Here is a 23,728-nt window from a genome sequence, read left to right on the forward strand (position 1 = left end):
ACTAAAATGAGTTGCAACTTTTGTTATCAATGTTAAAGCAGAAGTAAGCGATCCGGTCGTTTTGGCTAACTTCTTGTCAGCCGATGGAGTTAGCAGTCCCCGCCCTCGTCCCTACGTCACCACATTCATGCGCATCTATTGGCTGCACACACAGAGAGGACCGCCCCTTTATGCCGTTCTCTCTCCTCATTGGATAAAGGTTGTAGGATACAAGGAAAGTTTTCTCCTCGGCTTACAGCAGAGCAGAGTGACTGACAGACCCGTGCTTCGAACCAAACACTCTATATAAGTGATTGCTGTCGGAAGATATTTATTTAAGACTATAACATTAACACAAACATTCCGCTTACTTCTGCTTTAACCACTTCAGTCAGTCATTTCATGGAAGACCTAGCCACTATAATCAGTGAGAGCTCTGTAATACTGTAATAAAAACCACTGAGCTTTGCATTATCATAAGGACTAAAGGTCACCATTTAAAGGAGACTCGAGTTTAGTCTTAAACAGGTTTCTATTTACACGTTGTCATAGTATTGTTTTATTCCTTTATATGACTCATGAACCTTTATCTTAAACTTCTGTGTACAATGGTCAGCCGTGATAGGCTACTTTCTTCTTAGTCTCTGTTCATAGAAACTCCCAAAACATGCAGATGTGAAGCAGCGTGTTACGTGGTCGTGTGACTCTGTACGTGATTGGCGGGCGGGCTCGTGTGTCTGGGAACCTGCTACTGATTTCCCAGCCACACATATACACACACACACGCGCGCGCGCAGACTCAGCCACAAACAGACAGCCAGTCTCTCCGCAGAAACAGCAGCAGGCAACAAAACAAACTCTCCCTCCGCGGCTCAGACGCCAGCAACTAACTAACTAACTAACTAAAACTGTCGTGGAAGTGGAGTCGACGCGATGTTAAACACGAAATGCTACCGAGCACACGGCGGCGCACAGTGAGGCAGGGGGTGCTCCTGAAACAAGTGGGTGAACTGTGACAGAAGAAGCTGGAGAAAGCAACCCAGGAATTTGTGCTCCACACGTGGAAAAAGCAACGCTGAAACACTTCGGTGAGTAGCGTGCAGTTAACGTGGAGGTGGACTCCTGTTTTAGTTATTTTAATGCATGTGTTTGTAGTTTTCTGTGTGGGGGAAAAAGTTTAATTCACATAGGCGTTTATACCGACGAAGGGAGAGTTACTGTGTTGCTTCAACTGGTTGCCTTTTTACATCAAATCCGAACAAGTGTGCGCACGTAGTCGTAATTAACTGTCTGTGCAGGTGCTGGAAAATACTAAGTGACTGTTAACTTCATCTCTGATTATACGAACTAAGCGTTGTTTTGTGAGTGTTTCTTTGAGCCTGTCTGGAGCAAACCTGGTGATGAAGCGGTTTTACCTTTTACTTTGACTAAATTGGAATATTTCAAATGTATTTTCTACACCAAACGTAGCCTACTATCTTTTATTCGTTTGCTATACGGCGTTCATGGGAGTGAACCGCGCCTCCCCTGTTTGTGGAGCTGTCTCCTACTGTATGAAGTGAGGCTGCTGTGGTCTCGGTTACATCCTGGTGTCGCGTCTTTACTCGTCCAATATTTATTCGGGATCTCCTCCTCCCCCTCTGTAGCCTACAGTATAACTTGGAAGTGCAAACATTTTAAGGAATTTATTGGCTGTTGTCCAACTTGAAAAGCTGAGTATAGTAATTAGGCTGCACTTCTGTAGGCTTATCTTCAATGTCATCAACCTACAAGACAATATATCAAATAGTATTTGTTGGATTCTGCTGGTGCTAATGAACCACATGGAGTAAGGCTTTGAAGATGATCTTCCTTGGTAGCCTACTGGTGTTTCCTCCCATAGAAATAATCAATATATCTGATTATTATTGAATCATAAATGCTCAGGGAAGCATTTGGACTGTCATTGGTTGCATTTCTGACAAAAACATTTAGCAGTCCTATGCATGATTTGAAAATTTGGTGCACATAAGCAAACTAAACAACCATTAAAACACCCTCAGGTGCAACCTGGGGCTCCTCTTGATATTTTTGGAAACAGCCCTGTTTCATCCTGTTTGAGATGCGTTTTTATATTGATTCAAAGGCTTCTTAAAACGGATGTTATGAGCCTATGGAGTTAAAATATTGTCTATGAAAGAGCATGAAATGTTTTAAGGTTGTTTGAAAACATGACCAAGATGCAAATATGGAGTCTTCACTTTATTTATGTATTTATTTATTTTTATATGTCTATCCAAAAAACACCTGTGAGGGGGGAAAAAACAGTTGTATTCAAATGCCTATGTCCCCGATGAGCAATTACCACCTGACTCCACCGGTGTATCATTTAGACAGGCTGTGACCTGGAAGCCCGTTTGCTTCAGATTAGCGCTGGGGCTCCTAATCCTGCCCTTGTGGCTCCCAGTGCTGTTATCTAACCCACTTGCGATAATATATTGCTGCTTCCTAGGAGTTCATTTGCTGTGGCTCACCATAATAGGTGAGTTTATACCTTTCCTCATACTTCAGTGTCCAATTACAGCATAATGTAAACGGTTGAGCTGGCTCCCTCTCTGTATGTCCTTTGCGTGTTCTGTTGCCAGAGAGAACCGATATCCATTAAAGGAGACATACTATAGAGCCTTGTTTCCTTAGTGGTTTGTGAAATAAAAAGAGGAACAAAAACCTGCTCATCAGTGTTTTTTTTTTGTTTGTTTTTTTTACAAAAAGACAGAATGGGGAACCTCTGTGGCTGTGGTTGCCACCCTTGCATTGCATTGATGACTAGCTCTGTGCTTATAATATAAGTAATTTATCTATTTTGCAATACTTTAACAATGGAGAAGTTGTAGTGTAAAGTTAGGCTGCTTATGTTTTTGTCTGCCTCCTCAGAGTATGTGTTGATTTTGTGTAGCCATTGCCCCAGCCTATTATTGAGACACTGTGGTAATGATCCCTGCAGTAGTGCTGAGGACATCTGTTGGTGAGTGCTCTACGTTTACTTTTCTGCTGTTTGCCAACCACTGTTCATTCCTTCCCAAATGTTTTATCACTGTAAGGTGCTGGGCTATAAATACTAAGCTCATTTGGAGGCCTAGCATGTCATTCATTGATTAGTGGTTAGCCCATGCCTCCCTGGCAGTATATAACCTCCACTAGTAGCTGAGTCACCCAGGAAAATGAAGGGGTTCTACCATCTCCTAGCTTTTTTGACAGAGCAGTGTATGGTTGGATTAAACCTGCTGCTTTGATGGAGAGTTATTCATATGTAGTTTTCATTTATTATGTCATAACCTGAATAGACAGTCATGAGACAAAACATAGGCTATATGTTATTGTCTATATTGTTTGGCCGACACAATGTACACTGATTGCCTTACATATTGAAAAGAAAGACAACTCACAGTAAAAAGAGACAAAGGGTGAGACAGGATGAGCAAAGAACTATTAAATTATAGGAAACATCTCTAGGAAGAAAAATGCTTTTGAGCTCTCTCTCTCTCTGAGAGCATTCACACAATCTGCTGGAGCACTCCCTCAAGAATAAAGGAACAAATTACAGTATTAGTGCCATTCAGTAGCCAATTATACACTAACATAGGTCCCCCCCTTCATGATCGCTATGCTGACCACACACACTTCATGGTGTGTGTGAGAATCTCTCTACTGCTCAATTAGACGACCTTCCCTCTTGTAATCTCTTGTCTCGCCGTCATTATCATGTGAACAGAATACAGTTTAGATTTGGATGTGCAAAATCTAGATACCCCACTCCCCAAAAACACAAAACAAAGAAGAAAATATCTTTTAGCAGTCTTTCACCTGAGTCTGCTAAAATGAACTCTGAAGAGAGAGAGCAGCTCAGAACCTGCGGCATCCGAGTGTCAAAGAAAACAGAGTGCAAGATACTGAATTGGAGCAGTGGCTGAGTTGCAGCACATTGTTTTCTGTTGGGGAAGCTTGTAGAATCCCGATGGTGATTTTGTTAAGTGTTGTAGTTTTCACTCCGTGGGCCCAGTTTCTTTGTTTTCAAACCCAACTTTATTCTGTACTGCAAAAGCAGAGCACATTTGACCAAGTCAAGCATATTTAAGAATCTTGGATGGCTGAGCTGGAAAAAAAAACAGTGTTAATGAGCTTTGCTAACTGGCATGCATATTGAGTTGGTTCTGTTGGAGGGATTTGGTCCTACATCTAAAAACTTGGACAGTCAAATCAGGTCTGAAGTCTGAGTCTTGAATAAGCTGTCCTGACCTTGGCTTGTTTTTTTTTTTACTTTGTAGTTGAAATTATCAACTGTTCTGTTGTGCACTTTCTACAAGATTATTTCTGAGAAAAATTCCCTAACTCAGTATTTCACAACACAGCCCTAAAGTAAAGCTATCAGTGAGAGGAAGCACTCTGATTCCCTTAGTGAAGTATTGGAGTAGTACACAGTAGAAATACTGCTAGAATGGGCTGTCTTTCACTGATGAAATACCAGAGAGACTTTCCCCCTCAGCATGAACTGGACTGTGCAGTTGTACGACATAATAATTCTCAGTATTACTGGCACTTTATCAACAAACATGATGCTTGTAAGTTGCCTGACAGAAAGGCTTTCACTGCGCATGTCGAGGCAGAGTTTTGTCTTATGTGTAGCTTGGTTTCGCACCAATTTAGGATTAGATTTTTTACACATCATGGGCTGACACCGCCAGCACAAAAACAGCAGGGTAGACGCTATAATCTCTTAATTCTTTTAAGAGAGGTAACATTTGCCAGCTGCGCACGTAGCGATGTTGGATATTGCTCGCTCAGTGTCACTGTTGTGTGACATCACTCTAGAAAGATGTAATCATGAAAGATGTGTGCACCGTGGGAGGGTTTTCTGTAAAATCAAGGCCGTGTACAGAGCCATGAGTCAACATGAAAGATGCGCCTGAGAGGCAGCAGATGAGGTGAAGTGTTTTATTTCTTTCATACATCTTTCAGAGTGCAGTTTGGAATGAGATTTTGTCTTTGAAAGTTACTGAACTGGGTAAAATGTGTGTGGGAGGAATAGATACAGAGGATGAATGGTTTAAAGAGGAGGATTATAATATCAGTTTGAGTTGGTTATCTTGCTGGATATCATTGTGTTCTGAATTTTGTAGTGACGTTTTTGTAGATCATATAGGCTTAGTTTATATCATTGAGTTAAGGTTTTGTCTTCACCCTGCAAATAATATCTCTAACATATTTCTTGCACGCCTGTTGTCTACTGCTGGTGGATGGGCTGTAATTTGTTTCAGTGTTGCTGTCTTACCCACAAGCAAAAATGCTTGTAAACACACTAGAGCAGTGCACTTACTGTATATGTTTACTGATGTTTTTTTTAACCATTGTCTCTGTCTCAAATACTGCATATTGCTTTTTGGAAAGACACTGTTCTGTAAATGTTTCTATGAAAATATTGTACTAAATGGCACTGTGCTACTGTAAAAGCAGTCCAACCTTTCTGTTTTTCCCCTAGCTAAGACTCCACTGTTCTTATTTGTGCCAGGTTATGTACATACACAAAGACAATTTCACAGCTTTCCCATATCCAGTTTTATCAGAGGAGTGTAAATATACAAAGGTTATGTTGAAGCTGTCAGACAATATTTAGATCCATCCGAGAGTCGTGTATATCCATATAGTGTGGGAGTAATCGGGGCACCGAGATTGGCATTGTAAATGCATAGTGCTATTCCCCTTTGAGTCCGGAGTTGCCTGTTATCGTCATCCGGAGTCTGTAGATTGATCTACTATAACCTCTGAACTGGATGGTGTCATCTGCACAGCCGCAGCACGGCTCATTCACTCTGCGACGGTCGGCTTGTTTACCTGGAATTTGCTACTGCTAGTTTTGTGCAACATGGCTGAATATTTGTCAGATTCCTACAGACCCCGGATGACGATAACAGAACGAGTTTCACGGCAGATAAAGCATTATTTAGAGGCTGCATTCTTGATGCCCTGATCATTCGCACTATATGGATATACGCTGCTCTCGAATGGTTCCAAATATCATTAAGACTCCTAAAGACACCAAAGTTATATGGATGAGTAAACGACCGTATTTTATGGCAGAAATAAGGTCCAGGTTGTAAAAAAAAAACGCACTTCTCCTTTAAGGATAAGTTGTTATTCCCAATCAGCCGTTCGTTAACAAGTAAAGATAAGGCAAAAATGTGTTTTCTCATGCTTATCACATTTTTCTGGTGGATACGCGCACCTACAGTACATGTTTGTGTCTTACCCGTGCCCTTAACTTAACCTGAGCCTCCCTACAGTGGTGAAATGGTGAGGATGTCCACAGTCTCCAAAGGTGCTCTCACTGTCATGGTTCAGAACTAATTGGTCCAAAGTCCAGACTAAGTGGACGCACACACACACAACCAGCGTGTCACTCTCCTCCTAGTTTCAGTTGACTGCCGGTCGCCTTACCTACTGAGCAGAGTAAATATACTTAATCATTCCTTCTTGCTGGATTTTTTAGATTGTGCCAACTATTGGTTTCCCTTTGAGTCTCCAAAGGGAATTAAAAAAACCCACACTGAATTGATTGTGGTTACAACCCGTATCCTCCACCTGGCTTTTGGACTTCACCACAGCCTCAGCAGCCTCAGCAGCAGCAGCCTCAGCAGCAGCAGCAGCAGCAGCAGCAGCAGCAGCAGCAGCAGCAGCAGAGGACCCTGCTGCCTCTGCTTCTGTGCCTGGTTCTCATGGACCTGTGAGCACAGGATGGAGAGCAGGACCGTGTCAAGAAGTGGCTGTGCAGCTGACTCAAAGACCTCACTCCAATGAGGTCCCAGGAGAGCTGTGAGCATTGACTGAGCGAACAGACCTCACATGAGCACACGAGACGGAAACGAGGGAGCGAGCAGCAACAGTGCTACTCGTGCGCTACTGCTTGGCAGTACACAGCCACAGTTAATGAAGTGTTTTGGAGTGGGGCTCTACTTGGAAATGGGGTGATAAGGAGCTGTAAAATATATGTACGTCGTTTTCACTGCCACAGCAGATCCCACCAGTGCTACAACTCAGCCCTGCGCTGTGAGCACTGCAGAAGACAGCTCCAAGTCAAGCTACAGTATAAGCTACACACTGTAGCTGGCTACATTTCATTGCCTTGAAGCTCCTGTCTGCCTCCTCCTCGTCTTCCTCCTTCTTGTGTGCTTCTCGCATCCCCCATCCCCGCTTCCATCCCCTTATCCCTCCTTCCCGTCATGCTTCAGTGGGCCACCTGAGGGGGGGATCTGCGCTCCCCTTTGCCTGGTGACAGCTTGCAGGGAGATGTGGGCAGCCTTCCATCTCAGCTGGAGGATGGTGGAAAGAGGGAGAGATCCTACGGATTAGGGCTTCCACAGAGAGGAACTCCGCTGGGCTGATTTGCTCCTATAGAGGGCAACAAGACCAGTAACTTGACTACAGTTAATTTAGATTTTCTGGTTATTATTTTTATTATTTGTGTGATCCAGATCCAAATATAAAAGGATAAGACAGTCATAACAGTATGAATAACCTCAGAATACTGTAAAAGGCCTGTGTGCAACTTTTTGGAGTGTTGGACTGTTTGTGCTTTTTGTGGTTGGACTGGCACGGTGTAGGTCTTACAGTCTTTAGAGCTCAGTCTGCCTTTGACGTAAAACTCAAAGCAGAGTTTTGCACAGTATTTACACCGTGTCTGGCTCACTTAAAAGGCTGCCATTGAAAGAGATTTCCTGCTTTTGACATGGTGGAAAACAACTTTGTGCCTGTGATCAATGGCATATTTTCATTTGAAAGTTTAGGTATTATTTCCTAGCTGAAGTGGTGAGATGTTGGGCGTCTCTTGAATTCCAAAGAAATGGATAGTTATTAGCATTTCTAATTACTCTCCACAAAATCTTGGCCTGGGTTTTTGTTTACTCTGAAGTCTTACATTGCTGAAAGAGCAGAGAGGACGGGAGATTGATTGAAAGGCAGCATGTAATGCTGCCTTATGGCCTTGTACAGAAACAAGTGTACGACAAAACAAAAAGTTTGTAAATTAATTGAATTGAAATCTTTATTGTCCTTGAGGGGCAACTGGATTTATGTAGAATGTAGAATTACTTCAACTAAAATTATTACTACTACTTATAAATCCCTGTAATTCGCTGAGTATCTTTTTATAATGAGAATGTGGCTCACACAAAACACACGTTTTGTCACTTTTATAATTCAAATTTCTACATTCCACTTTTATCTTACTGGAATAAGTCACACATATTCAACAATAAAAACGTTGGATGCCCATACCCTTGAATATGACTCATAGAATTGTACCAATGGTGCACTGGACTGTCATCATAATGGTTGGCACAATATATTCTACCTAAGACCTCTGATATGAAAGTTTTGTAGGTGACTGCATCAGAAAGCCGAGGAGTCTTTTTTTTTTTCTTTAAAAAAAAGAAAAAAGAAAGCTGATGATTCAGCTCCCTGAGTCAGACCTCTGTATTACACACATTGTCTTTACAAGTAATGCCATTCAATATGAAACCACCACTAAATTCTCTTGTAGAAATTACCACAGCTCAGCTCAGACACTCAACTCGAAATATGAACAGTAATAGCCTCATGGAAGTGCCACTTACTGCAGGACTATTTATTAGATTGCATTATGTTGCTGTGCTGGTATATTGTTTCCAAAGGTTTTATGAGAGCCTGCTGTTGATGTGTTCCTTCTAGCTTGACGTAATCCTACTCTAACAATGACCACAAGTCAACAATGGCAGCCTTTCAGCCACTGCGTTTGGGGGGTGGAGATGTTGGCTTACACACTTCTCACTCCTCATGTAAACTTTGTGCTCCTGCAAATCTTGCTTTTATATTAACCAGTCAATGAATTTTGACTGTATTTGGTTCTCCCTGCTGCTGAGCATTCATTTAGAAATGGTTTATTGTTTTGAAGTAGTCTGTTGTTTATTAGCCGGCCTGTTTGATGAAGCCTTTGTTTTGCAGTCTGGCTTGCTTTGCCCCGTAGTAGAGTAATTGATCCAGTGGTTGAGGGAGACAGATTGGCTCATCGGGGTGGCCTGTGTGGTATGTGGTCAGCAGTGCCTTGCCTGTGCTTCTCTAGTAAATGTGTGTGGCTGAAAAAATGATTAAGCTCCACAGTTCTTGTGAGAGCATTTGGACCTAATTAACCCACTTCTTCATGGCTGCATGCTGTAGTTAAGCACAACTGGGCCAACTAAGGACAGTTTTCCCCCGACACAGACAGACATACTGTACAGCTGTGTGTCTCATAGTATATTCCCAGTCACCCAGAGATAAATTTACCAGTAGATGTTGGCTGTGATAATAGAAACATGATTGCTGCTCTGTATCAGTGAGACTTACCAATACTCTTAACAGTGTCAGCTGAAGTCATTTAGTTTCTGCAAGTGGCAGTGCTTCCAAGCAGAACATTGGCAACACATTTAAAGAGATGGAGCGTGGAGACTGGCTGCAATACAGAGAGATGCAACCATTCTCCATTTTGGAACCCTTTACTCCCTCTGTCATTACTTTAATGTGCTATACACTGTCGGCAATGGAGAGTATACCAGTCTACATTTGCTTTGTGTTTCAACTAGGGCTGAGAAAACAGAAAACACATATCAGCTGTATGCTATTAACAGACTCATTTCTTCTGCTCATGACTGAACACATTTTAGCCTCATTCTCAACCTCAACACAAAGATTGATCTGACTGATCAAAAAACAGACTTTCTCACTTAGCTCAAGTGTAGTTGTTCCCTTTCTGGGGCAGAGTGGCAGTGGTGAAATGCTGTCACCTACCAGTTAACCCGGTCCATTGTTTGTGCTTAATTTAATTGGCCGTTCTCCTTTCTCCCTTCTGCTTATCAGGAAAGACTGGATCTCATCCTTTCCACTTTGACTCTTTGCCACCTGTTCACTCCTGCCTACTTCAAAGATGAGTGCCAAGTCAGCTATCAACAAGGAGGTGTTCATACCCCACGATGAGAAGATGCTTGCTGCTGTGCAGGTGAAGCGGAGGACTAAGAAGAAGATCCCTTTCCTGGCCACTGGTGGTCAGGGAGACTACATGACCTTCATCTGCCTCTCAGGTAAGATAACTAATGTCTCTTCTCTTCTCTTCTCTTCTCTTCTCTTCTCTTCTCTTCTCTTCTCTTCTCTTCTCTTCTCTTCTCTTCTCTTCTCTTCTCTTCTCACTATGCATACGCTATACTGTTGCGACCCAACATTCACCATGTCTCCCTTAATTCTCCTGCTAATGTTCACACTGATGAGCATGTTTACATTTCCTCTGCCAATAGAATGACACACTAAATCAATTTGCTGCTGGGCTTTAGGTCAATCCTTTTTTAAATAGATTAGATTTGCCTTGAAATTGAATAATTGTTTCACCAGGAATTGAGGTTTAAATTATTTTGTTTTTTCCCCCTTATATTTGAACATTAGCTGAGATATTGCTTGCTAATTGAATTAGCCATGCATATTATTCACAAGGAGACTAGCTAGAGCCTATTAATTTCAGTGCCAGCAGAACTGCTTATGAAGATCAATGGCACTCCTTAATCCTACTATTTTAATGTGTATTAAATTCTGCTTTGGCAGTATCTGATCACATCACAAAAGGTTCAAAGTAACTTAATTGTGACTTGGAGGAATTTAGAGTATATTGTCACAACACAAAGACCAGCAGAGCTCTCTGTGTGTAGGATTTAGATTCACTGTTGCCTTTCAGTAGTTGCAGTCCTTCCCTTTGAGCCTCTATGTTTACACTCTTGGGTATGACCATATAAAAGTCAATCGTTTCAAGCACACGCCACAGATTAACTACAGGTTTCTGTGAATGTGAAAGAGAAAGTGTTTTCCAAATGGTTAACAAGTAATTTCTTCTTTCATGTCAAAATGGGAGTATTGCTTGATTTTCATCTGCTCTAATGACGGTCTTATCACATTCCCCACCAGCAGCCCCTGTGCCACGTTTGAGCCCTGTTGCTCCAAAGTCTATTAAAGTCACTAAATGTATTAACTGCTTAGTCGGTGTTACATAATTTAAATGCATAAATTATCTGATATACCTTGCTTGAATTTATTAAATTATGATTATATGAGAAAGCCTGACATAGTATGGATAGATTAGTCTTGAGTGGAAAGCTGTTGGGCTGAATCCCAAATGTGGCTGAGGAACTTTTTCTAACCTTTCAGTCCTGCACCATTTGTATTTGTTTGCTTTGTTTTTCTTTTGTTTTTGTAGCCTTGACATGTGTAATCTTTGTGTCAGCTTGAGTGTTTCCCGTCATTACCTTGAATAGGAATACACATAGTTGCAAAGAATGGTATTTTTCACATCATTACATGTCAAAAACAGCCAAGGGCACCCTTGAGACTGCAGAGAGGCATGGTGATTTGGGTGTTTTCCATTTGCAATGTGTGAGCATAGAGAGCCTGTGTTTATGACCCCCATGCTGATGTGTCCTTCAGCAGGACAGCTCATCTTCCACACCAGCTCTGTGTTATTGATGTGCTTGCCCGATAAATTATTCAAATGATCAATTGAAATTAAAGGTAATTGGGACACCTAGAGGCTGGGGGTTTATTTATAGTTATTATTTAGTATTAGTGATTAATACTATTCTTTGTTAAGTAAACACACATTTCACCTCTGATTGTCTTAGTGGGATGGCCACCGATTCTTTTACATTGAAATGCTAACTGCACATTTTATCTTAGTGTAACCTGGATAGAGAGACAGACTGACTGACTGAGACAGGGTTAGTCCTAAATCCCTGGTGACATGTCAAGTGGTATCCAATTTAAACTGCCTCAAAGTTGGTATCGGTGGAGGATTTATACCCCAAGTGACTGGAGCAAGATAAGTTGGCTACAGTCAATGACTCCAACCTTCCTGTGAGGATATAGAAACCTAATGTTGAACTGTGTGACTAAAGGGACAGTGGGTTGCATTCTTACTTTGTTTACTTTTTATGTAATCCAACTGAATAGGTGTGTTTTCTGTTTTTGTCTACAAGAGATGAAAGTGGGAGTCGAGCTATCTTTTTCTTTTTTTTAAACTGCCATTCATTTACTGCCACCTTTGCTTATTATGAGCAGAAACATCAAGTTGTTTCATCCTAGTGCTGAAAAGCCCTTTGTTGATTTAGTGTTGATCCTTATTTAAAAGAGGAACATTTTGTATCTCATTATCCTTTGAACATATTCTGTACGTGTGAATGCACGCTGCATAATGCCCTAAAACAAATCAAGAAACTTCATAGTCTGTGGCCACAACTACCATTACCAGCAATTGCCCAAGTTTATCTGTGGCCATAGCTTTTTATTAGGGTTTTTTTCTGACTGCTCCATATAAACAATCTCCTGACCAAGCTGCTGCCTTGTATCACATGAGGGAGCACAGTAGTGGAGGCAAGCACTGTCGAGTAATTCACATAGTCATGTGGCATTTCTTTAAACCAGCCAAGCATTGTTCCAAGTTTTCTGTGTGTGTTCCTGTGTGTGCACTGTATAGCCAAATCATGAGTGTGAAACCAGCCTGCACCCGGCTCCCAGCACATTGAAGACACAAGGCTGGTGTGTGTGTGACTTTGAGTGTTCACCATGTGTGTAACTATGTGAAAGCACTGTGTATGTATATAACGGTGGGGGAAGGGGGTCGCTGACAGTCTCATGGCTACAGTAGCAGATAGTTGAGGCCTCAGGGCCATACAGTGGCAGAGTTATGTAATCTGTGGCATGTCATGGCTAAAGGAGGCCTAGCTGTAATATTGAGACAGCTTCAGGCTCTTCACTCTCAAGCTGAGCAGGGCGCTAGGACAAAGCACCAGGCTATCACTGCTGCTCTAATTCCAGGATCATATGCTGTTATACTGGGCGATCTGAGTGAAAGCAAGAGATATAATGTTAAACTAATATCACTTAAAATTCCCTCACTAGATATTAAAAAGTAATGGCTAATGTTTATTGTGTATTGTTAAATGGATCCCCATTAGCTGTCACAATGGTGACGACTATTCTTCCTCGGGTCCGAAAGACAGACAAACAAACAAACAAACAAAATAATTACATTTTAAATAAACAGTTACCAACAAGTAAAAGAAAAATAGCATAACCAATATATGCACACTTAGTCCTAATATGTCCACTTCCGTATCCATTTGGAGTTTATCTCCACTTTCATAGGCATGTAATATGGATGTTATGCAATTGACCTTCTAACCACAGCAGTCAGTGTACAGTGTCTTTCAGTGTGGGTGAGCCTGAGTCTTCGAATTGGCTGTTTTGTTGAGAACATGACTATTTGTCTTAGGTAGAGGGGCTGAATCTCTCAGTGGAACGAAATGCCTGGACAGCTGCCACTTGGAGAGCAGTGTTTTTTGTCTCAGAATTACATGTGGCTCCAGGAAAACAAGAGCGCTTCGACTGTTGTTTGGCTTCAGGATGAAATCTTGGACCCCAGTCATATGTCAGCAAAGCAGAACAATCCTATTCTTAAACTTGAGTGTCAGCACAACCTGCTGCAATAAACTGATTTCCACTAGAGGAAGCTTCTTGTCCACAAGGTCTGAACCTTTAGTATCTGAGAGTTGGCAAAAAACTTGTTGGCTACTTGACATTTTGGGAGTTTGATTAAGGTTCTTATGCTGTTTGGTGCAGGATCCATTTTATCCACATTGCTCTACAGTTATCGATCACTATTTGATGGATTCAGTCGGTGTTGTCTCTGCTTCCAAGTTTGATTGTGGTGAGAACACAACTCAGACAATTAATATCATGATGTGGTATATGTGACACAAACGCAAAGTTTAGCTAAACCAATGGTTCTGATTCCTTTTAAATGTCATGTTTCTGTATTACATAGTAAAGATCATGGACCATATCATTCCTCTTTTTCTAGCCACTCATTGTCATTTAATACAAGTTATTACCAAATAACGTCTCAGCTCAGTTTCATTATCAAGCCTTGTTTGTGAGAATTATGAGCTCTACATCGCCATCAGGTTAAATGTATGGCTACATTTTCCCAACATCATCAGGCATCATGATGTTATAGGAGTGTGTTGGAGCAAATCCACAGGATCAACATGGACCATGTTGGTTAGTGAGATTTCTCTTTGATCACAGGGGCCTCTTGTGGTGCCTTTATGGCTGGACCTCAGGGCTCAAACACCGGACCGCCCACAGAATGTTTGGCTGGAGAGATCTGAGGCCAGTTGAGCTAGATAAGACACAGTGAAGGTTCACTGAGGTAGCCTCGTCGTCTACATAGTTCTTTTCATTTTTACTGATCTGAGAGGAAAGCATATTTTCATTCCTTTGCCACCCCATTTTTCCTCTGAGCAATTTTTGTTCTCTTGGTTTTCATCACCTACTTTTGTACTTGTTGTTTACATCTGTGCTGCTTGTGTTGTGTGTGCAACCACTACAGGTTGGCAGCTTTGGGGAAAGGCTTATGCGGCATCTGAGTAAATGCCATCCTTTTGTTCCGAACTAGCTAACCTTACTCGATTGAGCGCCCTACTCCCATTTATCTGTCACCAACATATGCTCTGTGTGTTTGACTGCACTGATGTTTTATGCTAATATGTGAATTTCCATGTGGGAAGCAAGTCTGTACCCATGTTTATGAGCATATTCATGCACCACGTTTTTATGCAGGCATGTTATTTTGTGGGTTGGTGTTTAGTTTGTGTTGGCTGTGTCTTACATGTATGATATAGTATGCCATCAAACTCTTCTTATGGTTGTTTTTTATGCTTGAACTTACTTCCCAGCATTTTGTTTTCCATCACTCATCCATTGAAATTTGAACAACACAAAGCAGAAATTATATATTAAATCATGTGATACAGGTTTTAATTAGAGTATCATTAACTTATGGCAGCTGTATACATTACTGTCATGCACCCATGACTAACAATAAGTCCTCTTTGTCAAATGAACAAAGATCTTTTATTATCTGTCAAAGAAATCCAACAAAGGCCATTATCAGGGGTTTTCTCTAAGCCTCACCAGAACAGATATTCCACAGTTACCTTGACAGTTTGTGTCCTGTCATAAGTGTCAGTTATTGTGAAGATCAGTTCAGAATTATTATTATAAAATGTTTCACTTTTTGCTTTAGTTTATCAATTGATATTTTCCTCAACCGAGGAACTGATATAGTTTTAGTTATACATTTCCTGTTTTTGTGCTGTAGGTGAACTAAATTAACCACTAAATTGCGACAAAACAAACCCTTGACTATTGTAGTTCTCAAGAAAAATCTATAGTCATTCACGTTGATGGTAGTGGAGACAAATCTTGTTCCTTTAAATACCACAGTAAATAATTTTATAATTCAGCATGCTCCGAGATGAACTGTTTTAATTTGTGTAGTTTGTTTTATAAAAAGTTCAGTCCACACTGTTGGACCCTATACGTTTCTTTTTTAATTTGACTTTTACGCTGCATCTGACTGATGACAATTTTTTAAACATCTCAGGGAGTCTGGACAAATGTTTGCTAACGAGCTTGAGCCAGGCGTGGGTGTGTGGGTGGTCTGTTGTGAAGAATGTTGCCTTCTGTGGATTTCTCACAGGGCCAGTGCAGAAGCAGTGACTGATGCTGACCCCCCAGTTTTTACTGAGAGCACAGACGCACAGCCCACTCACCCACCACTAGACACATCAGCACAGCATTAATACCCCCATTTCTTCTTAAGGTATGTGTGTGTGTATGTGCATGGACCCACATGTGCGTGTCATCCATACCAAATCCCTCTGTATCAGTGTACTATGGAAGTCTTTATCTACGTAGACTAATTAGGTTCTTGCAGCAGCTCAGCTCATTTCTGTGCCAGACTACTCTCTAAAACATGAACTGTCTTCACTCTTGCCTGCTCTTATCATGTCAGCCTCCCCCTCATCCTTTTGCCTTAAATCTCCTCTTGGCTAAGATGAGGGTCCTTAAAAGTCCTGCGAATGACTTCAGTGCTTGAGTGACTTTAGCTTGGTGAGGAAAATTAAGACAGAGGGCAAAAGGTAACTGAAATGAAGGGCACATGGCAAAATGAAAGATTAAAGCGATGGATCCTTGAATGATGAGCTGGAAACAGACACCAAAAACTGCATGTGTTAATTATCACATTTGGATCTCATTAGTTTAACATTGAACTTGATCATCCACACAAATACTAAATATATTTTCCAAATTGTTGCTGGTTGAGAACAAACCCAGGGTTGAGATTTCCAGTAAAATGATCTGTGGTTTAATCCGACTGATTCCTAGATGGCAGTTTATTGGCGATGAAAAAGTCAATAAAATGTCAGTAAAATGAAGTGCAAAAATGTTTCAATGTTTTTACTTAGTTAGAGTATTGAACAGCTGAAATGCAACAATTGTTTTTAGGCCTGATTTGCCATGTTTTTTTAATTTCTTATTTTAAAACAATAGGAAAGAGAACATTTCCTTGAGTTGTTTCTGGTCTGTATTTGTGGGATCAAATGTGATTCATCAATAATTTAACATGAGTACAAACACATTATAGCTATTGTATGTTTCCTTTGTCAGATTGTTTTTGATTATTTTGTTTTCACTTGTTTAGGTTATTCAATTTTAAAATGGGAAAAAAAAAACATTTATGAAAGAAGCAAAATAGCTTAAAAGACATGCTGGCAGGCAAATTGCATAATAAGGTATCCATGGTGTCTGATGTCTCTTTCACTTGCTCACTCAAACAACGCCCACACACACACACACATGCTCACAGCAGGTGGGGCTGCGTAGATGAAAGGCTCAGGTGCTCTGCAGGTGGACTGAGGTGTGTGTGTGTGTGTGGTGCAGTGCATACAAAAGCCTCCCTCTGTAGAATCGGCCAGTGTGTTTCATCCAGTCCGCAGAGAATGAATGTCGGGTTGAGTATATGTGTATGTGTGAGTTGGGAAATCAGTACATGCCCCAGTAGTTCTGACAGCTCTCTTCACAGTACGTTCCTAAACCACAGCCAAAATGTCTATCATCTGCTCCTCCTCTGTCCTTTGCTGTCCATCTCAGTCTGCCTGCCTGTCGTCCAAATGGCACTTGGCTTCCCTGCAATTTTGCTTCATGATATCCTCATATCAACTATAATCCCGTGTGTCGCTCAGCTGCCACTGATTTGGTTTTTGTTTGTGTCTTATTTCCCAGTAGAAACAGTAGGGTGCTTTTTCACTTTGTAGCAGGGATTTGTTGATTGGCGTGGTGGAGGTAGTTCACAGTTGTTGGTTTGGAAACCTGTTCAGCTCTGTCTAACTTGTATAACTCTGATTCACTCTTTGGCTGCTGCTGCTGGTGCAGTCTCACTTTGTCTTTAGGACTCTCTGGGGTTTCTGTTTACAGGCTCCTGCTTGGAGACACTCAGGAGATGGGAGATGAGAATGAAAGAGATAAAACACTTGACTAGGGATATACTTTCATTGCACATTGCCTGCTCGGAAAATATATTTGACTTTGGGGAATTATATGTGGATAGCTGTGATTTGTAGCTTATATATTTCATTTTGTATATAGTTGTTTATAGTTGTTGTGGTGTAGTGATGGATGTTCCACCCTTTATATCACTACATTTTTAAGTTTTTTCGAACAGAATTATTCCTCTGCTTTAGAAGGGTATGTACTGTACTACAGTCTCTGGGATGAGATGTATTTTAGTCATTACTTATTAAAAGAGGAGTGATTTGAATATTTGACAGTTTAATCTATAGGACAGATAAACAAAAAGTTTTCACTGTAACAGATAGTCTGTGATCTGGCTAGAGCTGAATCCCTCCTGGGGGTCCCCTTACAGTTTTAGTCGGCCATTACAATCACAGAACAAGGTATGTTTCTTTGTAACCTGAACACTTCATAACTATTCTTATTATATTTGACAGAAATGTTTAGAGTGCAGGTGTTTTGTTTCTGGCCTCCTAGCTGGGGTGTACTGTCATTCTGAATGTTATGGAAGAGTTGATGGCACACAGAAACAGGGAATGGGCCCAGGGCGATGAGGTGATGCGGCCACTTCGGGATCACTGAGGACGTAATTATTCAAGAGGAGGACCACACCACACATGTTTTTGATGCTGTGTACTCTCTGACCATATGCATTAGCTCACTAATAGTGCAAACACAGTTTGAACACAGTTTGAACACAATTCCCTGCGTACCTGAAGGAAGTCATCTTCATGGTGTTCGCAGCTTTTGTTTTGGGTAAACAAAGTTTGTACTTTGGATCCTTCGTCTCATCTATGTTGGTGTGAAATGAGCGGAAAAAGAGGAGAGGAAGAGAGCTGTAATGACAGAGCGCAGAGCCCTGGCCTTATAAAAGTCAGTCAGCCATATAATTATCTGGTGCTTTGTCCATGTCAAACTAAGAGCCCTCACAACTAAACATTTAATAACCAACTTAAGTTACTCAATCCAATCGACCATCCAATACATTTCATTTCCCTGTATTAAAATTGTCTCTGAAAATACTGAAAGTACAAATGACTCAAGAAAAACATTTTTATGAGCTGTGTCTGAGTTGTAAAACGAGACTTATTTCAGCAGCAGCTCATTCTTATTTCGCAATGTGTTGACATTGGTTGATCATTACTAACTGTTCTGCCAGTGCTGCATAATTCCAGGGATTTTACAAGGGTACTTTTCTCAGATGGTCACTGTAATTTGGAAGCAACAGTTCCCCTTTACTGTAGGTCGAGGGGTTGCCAGATAAATGGAAAAAGTTGCCACCTACAGTATGTAGTTGGTACAGTGTTGATGCATATTAATGTCACATGTATTTAATGTGATCAGGGATGTTGGAATAAAAGGATGTTAAGGAAATCAGTTGCTCTCTCCGTCATTAGACCTGGCCTGAAAAAAACACTCATATATCTTTAACACTCTTGAGACATTTTCATTGGCCTGTTAATTCCAGGCTTGAATGTCTGGATCCTCTTTGCTGCACTTGGCCCTCTCTCATTTCTCGTAGACTTCTCGTAGGAGAAAAACCTTTTGCTATCACAACGGTGAAGTCAGTGTTTTGGACTCCTAACAACTCTCTTCTGTCAACTTGTATGATGTTTGCAAGATATTGTCCCCCGGCAGATAATGCTTCCTATTGACCTAACATTCATATCTTTTTTACACAGTTTCTTTCCTGTACAATGTTGTGCACTAGTATTGTCTTCTTTCTTTAGCATTGATTGAACAAACAGGGCTATTGTTTATCTCATGGCTTCTGTCTACAGTAAGGATTAGAGTATGAATGAAATAGAATATGAATGAACTAATGCACCATGCTTCCTCCAGTATTTGGTCTGAAAACATCTACAGCCATGCCACATTTATTTTGTCACTATGCATATTGGACTCTGCTGTGGTGAATGATCTTGCAGAAATATTTAGACCACATGCTCAAATGAGGCAATGCATTTACTGGCTCTGTTTCACTTACAAGTTTGTTCAGTGTTAGGTGTACGTCAGCTGCGTTTGAAACACATTTCTGAACATACTGCAGAGAGAACATTTTGTCTCTTAAGCTACAGCACCTCTTGATGTAAACACAAAAAGGGGGAGTTTAGTTTTTCCCAGCAACCAGTGCTATTCAACTCTTTTCTTTTTTAGAAAAGGCACAAACACAGTACTTTGTGTACCTGCCTCGGTTTAGCTGCAGTGACTTTAGTTAATTTGATTGGGTTATTTGTTTTGTTTCAAACAAGGTAAAGTAGCTCAATGAACTTCATCATTTAGGTAAAATGATTCTTCCTTTCCCTTAGTTAAAATTTCAAAAAGTTGCATAAATGGATGAAAAGACCCATACTGTTATTAACAGTAGCAAATCATAACTCACAGTAGCTACGGATCTGAAAATGTTAAAAAGTGAATTCTTATTGTGTTGACCTCGGCTCAACAATTCAACTTTTTGTTGGATAAAATTCAACAAACAGGGACTTACCGAAGTGTCTGTTGGCTGGAATATCGACACTACACAATCATCCTGGTTTTATGAATCCAGTAGAATTTATTATCAGTTTGGGCTGCCAAGGTTTGGCACATCTGCAAAAAGTATCCAGCTGTGTGAAGCATATGGCTGAATTGCTGCCTGACAGCATATTTTAGAACGCTATGTATAGTTTTACCACCGTACTGTATGTGTTTATAATTGTAATTGTATAATTTGTACTTCACTGTGATGTGCACTTTAACTGTCAGTAAGTCAACCTTACTAGATCTCATTCATGTTTATTTTATTAATTTTCTGTGGAAATTGTTACAAGATGACAGATGACACATTTCACGTTGGCTGCATCTCAGTAAATCAAGACTCCCTCTGCTTGTCATGAAGAACTTATCTGTTTATCAGATACGATCAGAGACGCATGAAAATAGCGACTAGAAGGAAAGGAGATCTATTCAGCACAGTGTATACCCACGTAGACTGCGATAAGAGGCGACAGAGAGATAGAGAGCTGTAGATAGTCAAAAAAAGTGAGGAAGGGAGGGAATGATCTCAAGGGTCTTGACCTCTGATAATCTTTACTGGAAGGATGGAAGATTTCAAATGGAAAGTGAAAGTTGGAAAGCTATCACTGTTAGTCTATTGTACATTAGTGTTTTTAATGGGCTTTCTATGAACGAGGAAATATAAAGCAGTATGATTATGATTTTCTTTTTGTTGATGCACTATATTCCACAATGTGTGAGTGTGACATATTGCGTGTGAGTGTATCTAATTGTTTTGCTTTATTCCCCCTCTTTAAAATTTAAATGATATGTTGTTAACATAACAAAGGCCTGAGTAAAAGTCTTAATATTTATGTGCACCACAATGGGAACGTATTCTTTCTATTAAGCATTTCTCCTCATACTAGATTGTATCTCTAGAGTCATGTTTTTGTCGTGGTTATGAGGCATTTCTTCAACAGCCTCCTTATGCTGATGTCGGTCTTGCCTTGATTTATAATTCCTTTGATGGCCCGAAAGGTGTCTAATACCTCAAGTGCTGCATAAATAAAATATCTGCCAGGGCCAAGGGAGCTGATCAATTTATGCATGTCCTTTATAAACTGTCAGCTTCTCCTTTGTCCGTGTCTGCACACATAATTAAACACATCCATGTGTCTCAGTGCTCACCACCACCATCTTATCCCTCTCTCTCTTGAACTTTATCAAAAGAGACTGTGAGGGTGAAACATGACAAAAGTAAGATGTACTGTAGTGTACTTCACTATGCTTTTTCATGCTCTCTCTTTAAAAAAAAGTTTATTCAGTATTCCTCTTCTCTTAAATCATCATCTTTGAGATGTCTCTTGTCATGTGAGGCTGTATTATGGGGCTAATAAAGCTGAGAGCATGTTGTATCTGAGCCAGCACCACAGACAAAATGCTCACACACACACATGCACACAAAAGAGAAGACTGAAATCTCCATGCATTAACCTTGTGCACTCATCTGTCTGGTTGGAAAACTTTTAAGGAGAAACACTCTGCTTCATCAGCCTCCCTCTCTGTAGCTGTCCAATTATCTTTTGTTTGAGTGTCTTTACTTTATGGTAGTTAGTGCACGAGGGTGTGTGTGTTTTTCATGATATGAGTGTGGCTGTGTCCTCTTCCCTCTGGCAGAGATATTGGCTGAGTTCAGGATTTTGGGGAACATAAATGAACATGGCTTATCCATGGCACATTCGCATTTAAGTATTGCCAAGTGAAGATTAAAGGCTTTTTGAATGTGGCTTAATTTAACATTACTTTATTTGTGCTTAAAGTACAAGGATCCCCACTGTATTTCATTGCAGAAGTGGATGTAACATTCATAAGTAAAAGCAGAGCAAATGTAGTCAAGAGTTAATTTGTATGTCCATTGATTGGACTTTAATCTACTAATTAAAATGAACACAAGATGAGATGTAGCTGGTTCAGGGTGGCTTGCAACGTCTGCTTAATGATATCCTGCTGGAAACCCTGTGAGTGGATGTTGATGCTGCTGCTATAACGTGTTGCCCCCAGTTTCCCCCTGCAATCTCAAAGAAAGTGTGAAATAGTGGAAATAAAACTGACATAATTGCCTTTTCTAAAACCACAGGTTTCTGCTGTGAAACTTGTCTCCACTGCTCTGGGAGAGGAATTGGCTTGTAAACTGCTTCTAAGTGATGGTGGCGAGAACTGAGAATTATCGATAAGGCTTGGTTTCAGAGAAGGCCCTGCAGCGCTCACTGTAAATATTTGTTTGGCACTCTCCTACCAGCCCTGAAGTTAGAGAATTATGCAAACAGCATATAATTATGATGTGGAAAAGTACACATTTAATGCAAAGTATCATACATGTTTTATTCATAAAGAGACTGAGGGGTTTGTCTGTCAGTCCTGAGGTCTAGTCATTCATATCACATTTATCCTAATACATGAAAGAGTGATACCTCAAACTTTGAAGGAGCCTATCCCTGGCATGTCTCATTTCTTGTTTATCTCTTGTTTCATTTCATTATTGGACATTTAATGCATACTGTGTTACATATAATGCTGCAGCATGAATCTTACACAAACCCCTTGTCTGACAATGCAACTTCTCAGTGGTCTTTCCTGACATTTCAGTTGCTTCCTATATTTTCCCAGTCTCTGATAAATTAAAGATGTAAGCTCCTTTATCCTGCAAAACAAATGTATAATGGGATAATTTACCAGAATTAATGCAAATTTAATGCATCTGTGCAAGTATGTTGAGGCAGACAGACTTTGAATGGATTAAACCAACATTATGATCATTGCAGGTAGCACACTATTCATACTGAAGGAAGATGATGGATAATTACTCAGCTCACTTATACTAATTGTCTATTTCGTTCTTATTGAAGTCACAAAAGAAATACAGTTGAATAGATCTGATTTTTGACAGTTGACACAAGGTTGAGGAGACTATTTTGTGGAACTCCAGTGTTTCCCCCAGAAAATTTGTTAGTTAAGGTGGTGTCTGACCTGTCGACGGGGGGGGTGACGCGGAGATCTGTTGACGGGGGGGGTGACGCGGAGATCTGTTGACGGGGGGGGGGGGGGGGGGGGGGGGGGGGGGGGGGGGGGGGGGGGTAGCGCGGAGATCTGTTGACGGGGGGGGGGGGGGGTAGCGCGGAGATCTGTTGACGGGGGGGGGATCGATCGACGGGGGGTGCCGCGCCGTGCCGTATTAAAGTTTCGCTTTCAACACGCGCTGCTGTTATGCGTGCGCGCTTCTCTGTGGTGTGTATGTGTGTGAGAGGATGCGGCCATCGTCCGACGGGGGGGGGGGGGGGGGGGGCGGCGGCGGCGGCGGCGGCGAAGAATATCGCTACATTTTTTTTTTTTTAAGATGTTAGTTTAGGCGGCAGCTCTTTGTTGTTAAGGCGGCCGCCTTAACAGGAAAGCGCTGCGGGAAACCCTGAACTCCTTTCATTGTGGCCTTAGTCTTGTTATGTACCCAATTCAGTTTTTTTTTTGCCTCCCCAGACACTACAGAAATGTTTTCTGCCCCTGGTCAGTAGGCTGTCAGACTACAGCTGTCTAAGAGAGAACTATAGGGAGATTTAAAAGAAGTACTGTATAGTAAGAAAAGCTTCTCTAATAAAGCTGGTTGATACCATCAAATGTAATGAATTCAGAGCTGTATCGGATTCCACGGGTATACTCACTGAGCTTGAGGATTCTTACATCATTTTAAAGCTGGTAGTATTGATTTTGAAGTGAGGCACAT

The 23,728-nt window shown here is 41.0% G+C and overlaps 1 protein-coding gene across 4 annotated transcripts in view; it reads left to right on the forward strand.

Moving 5' to 3' along the window:
* The window catches only part of stxbp6 (syntaxin binding protein 6 (amisyn)), a 151,056-nt gene that overhangs the window by 8,142 nt on the left and 119,186 nt on the right, over nt 1-23,728 (forward strand). For 2 of the 4 annotated variants that reach the window (XM_085767252.1, XM_085767249.1), the window contains exons 1-2: nt 647-1,067; nt 9,883-10,103. In XM_085767252.1, the coding sequence (XP_085623378.1) occupies nt 9,950-10,103 (154 nt within the window). In that variant the 5' untranslated portion in view covers nt 647-1,067; nt 9,883-9,949. Of the gene's footprint in view, nt 1-646; nt 1,077-9,882; nt 10,104-23,728 lie in introns of those variants that run through there. The other 2 variants (XM_085767250.1, XM_085767251.1) reach the window with 2 other exon arrangements.

Source organism: Trachurus japonicus, chromosome 22 (assembly GCF_045865225.1).
Source record: "Trachurus japonicus isolate A0001 chromosome 22, Traja_1.0".
NCBI classification, from domain to species: Eukaryota; Metazoa; Chordata; class Actinopteri; order Carangiformes; family Carangidae; genus Trachurus; species Trachurus japonicus.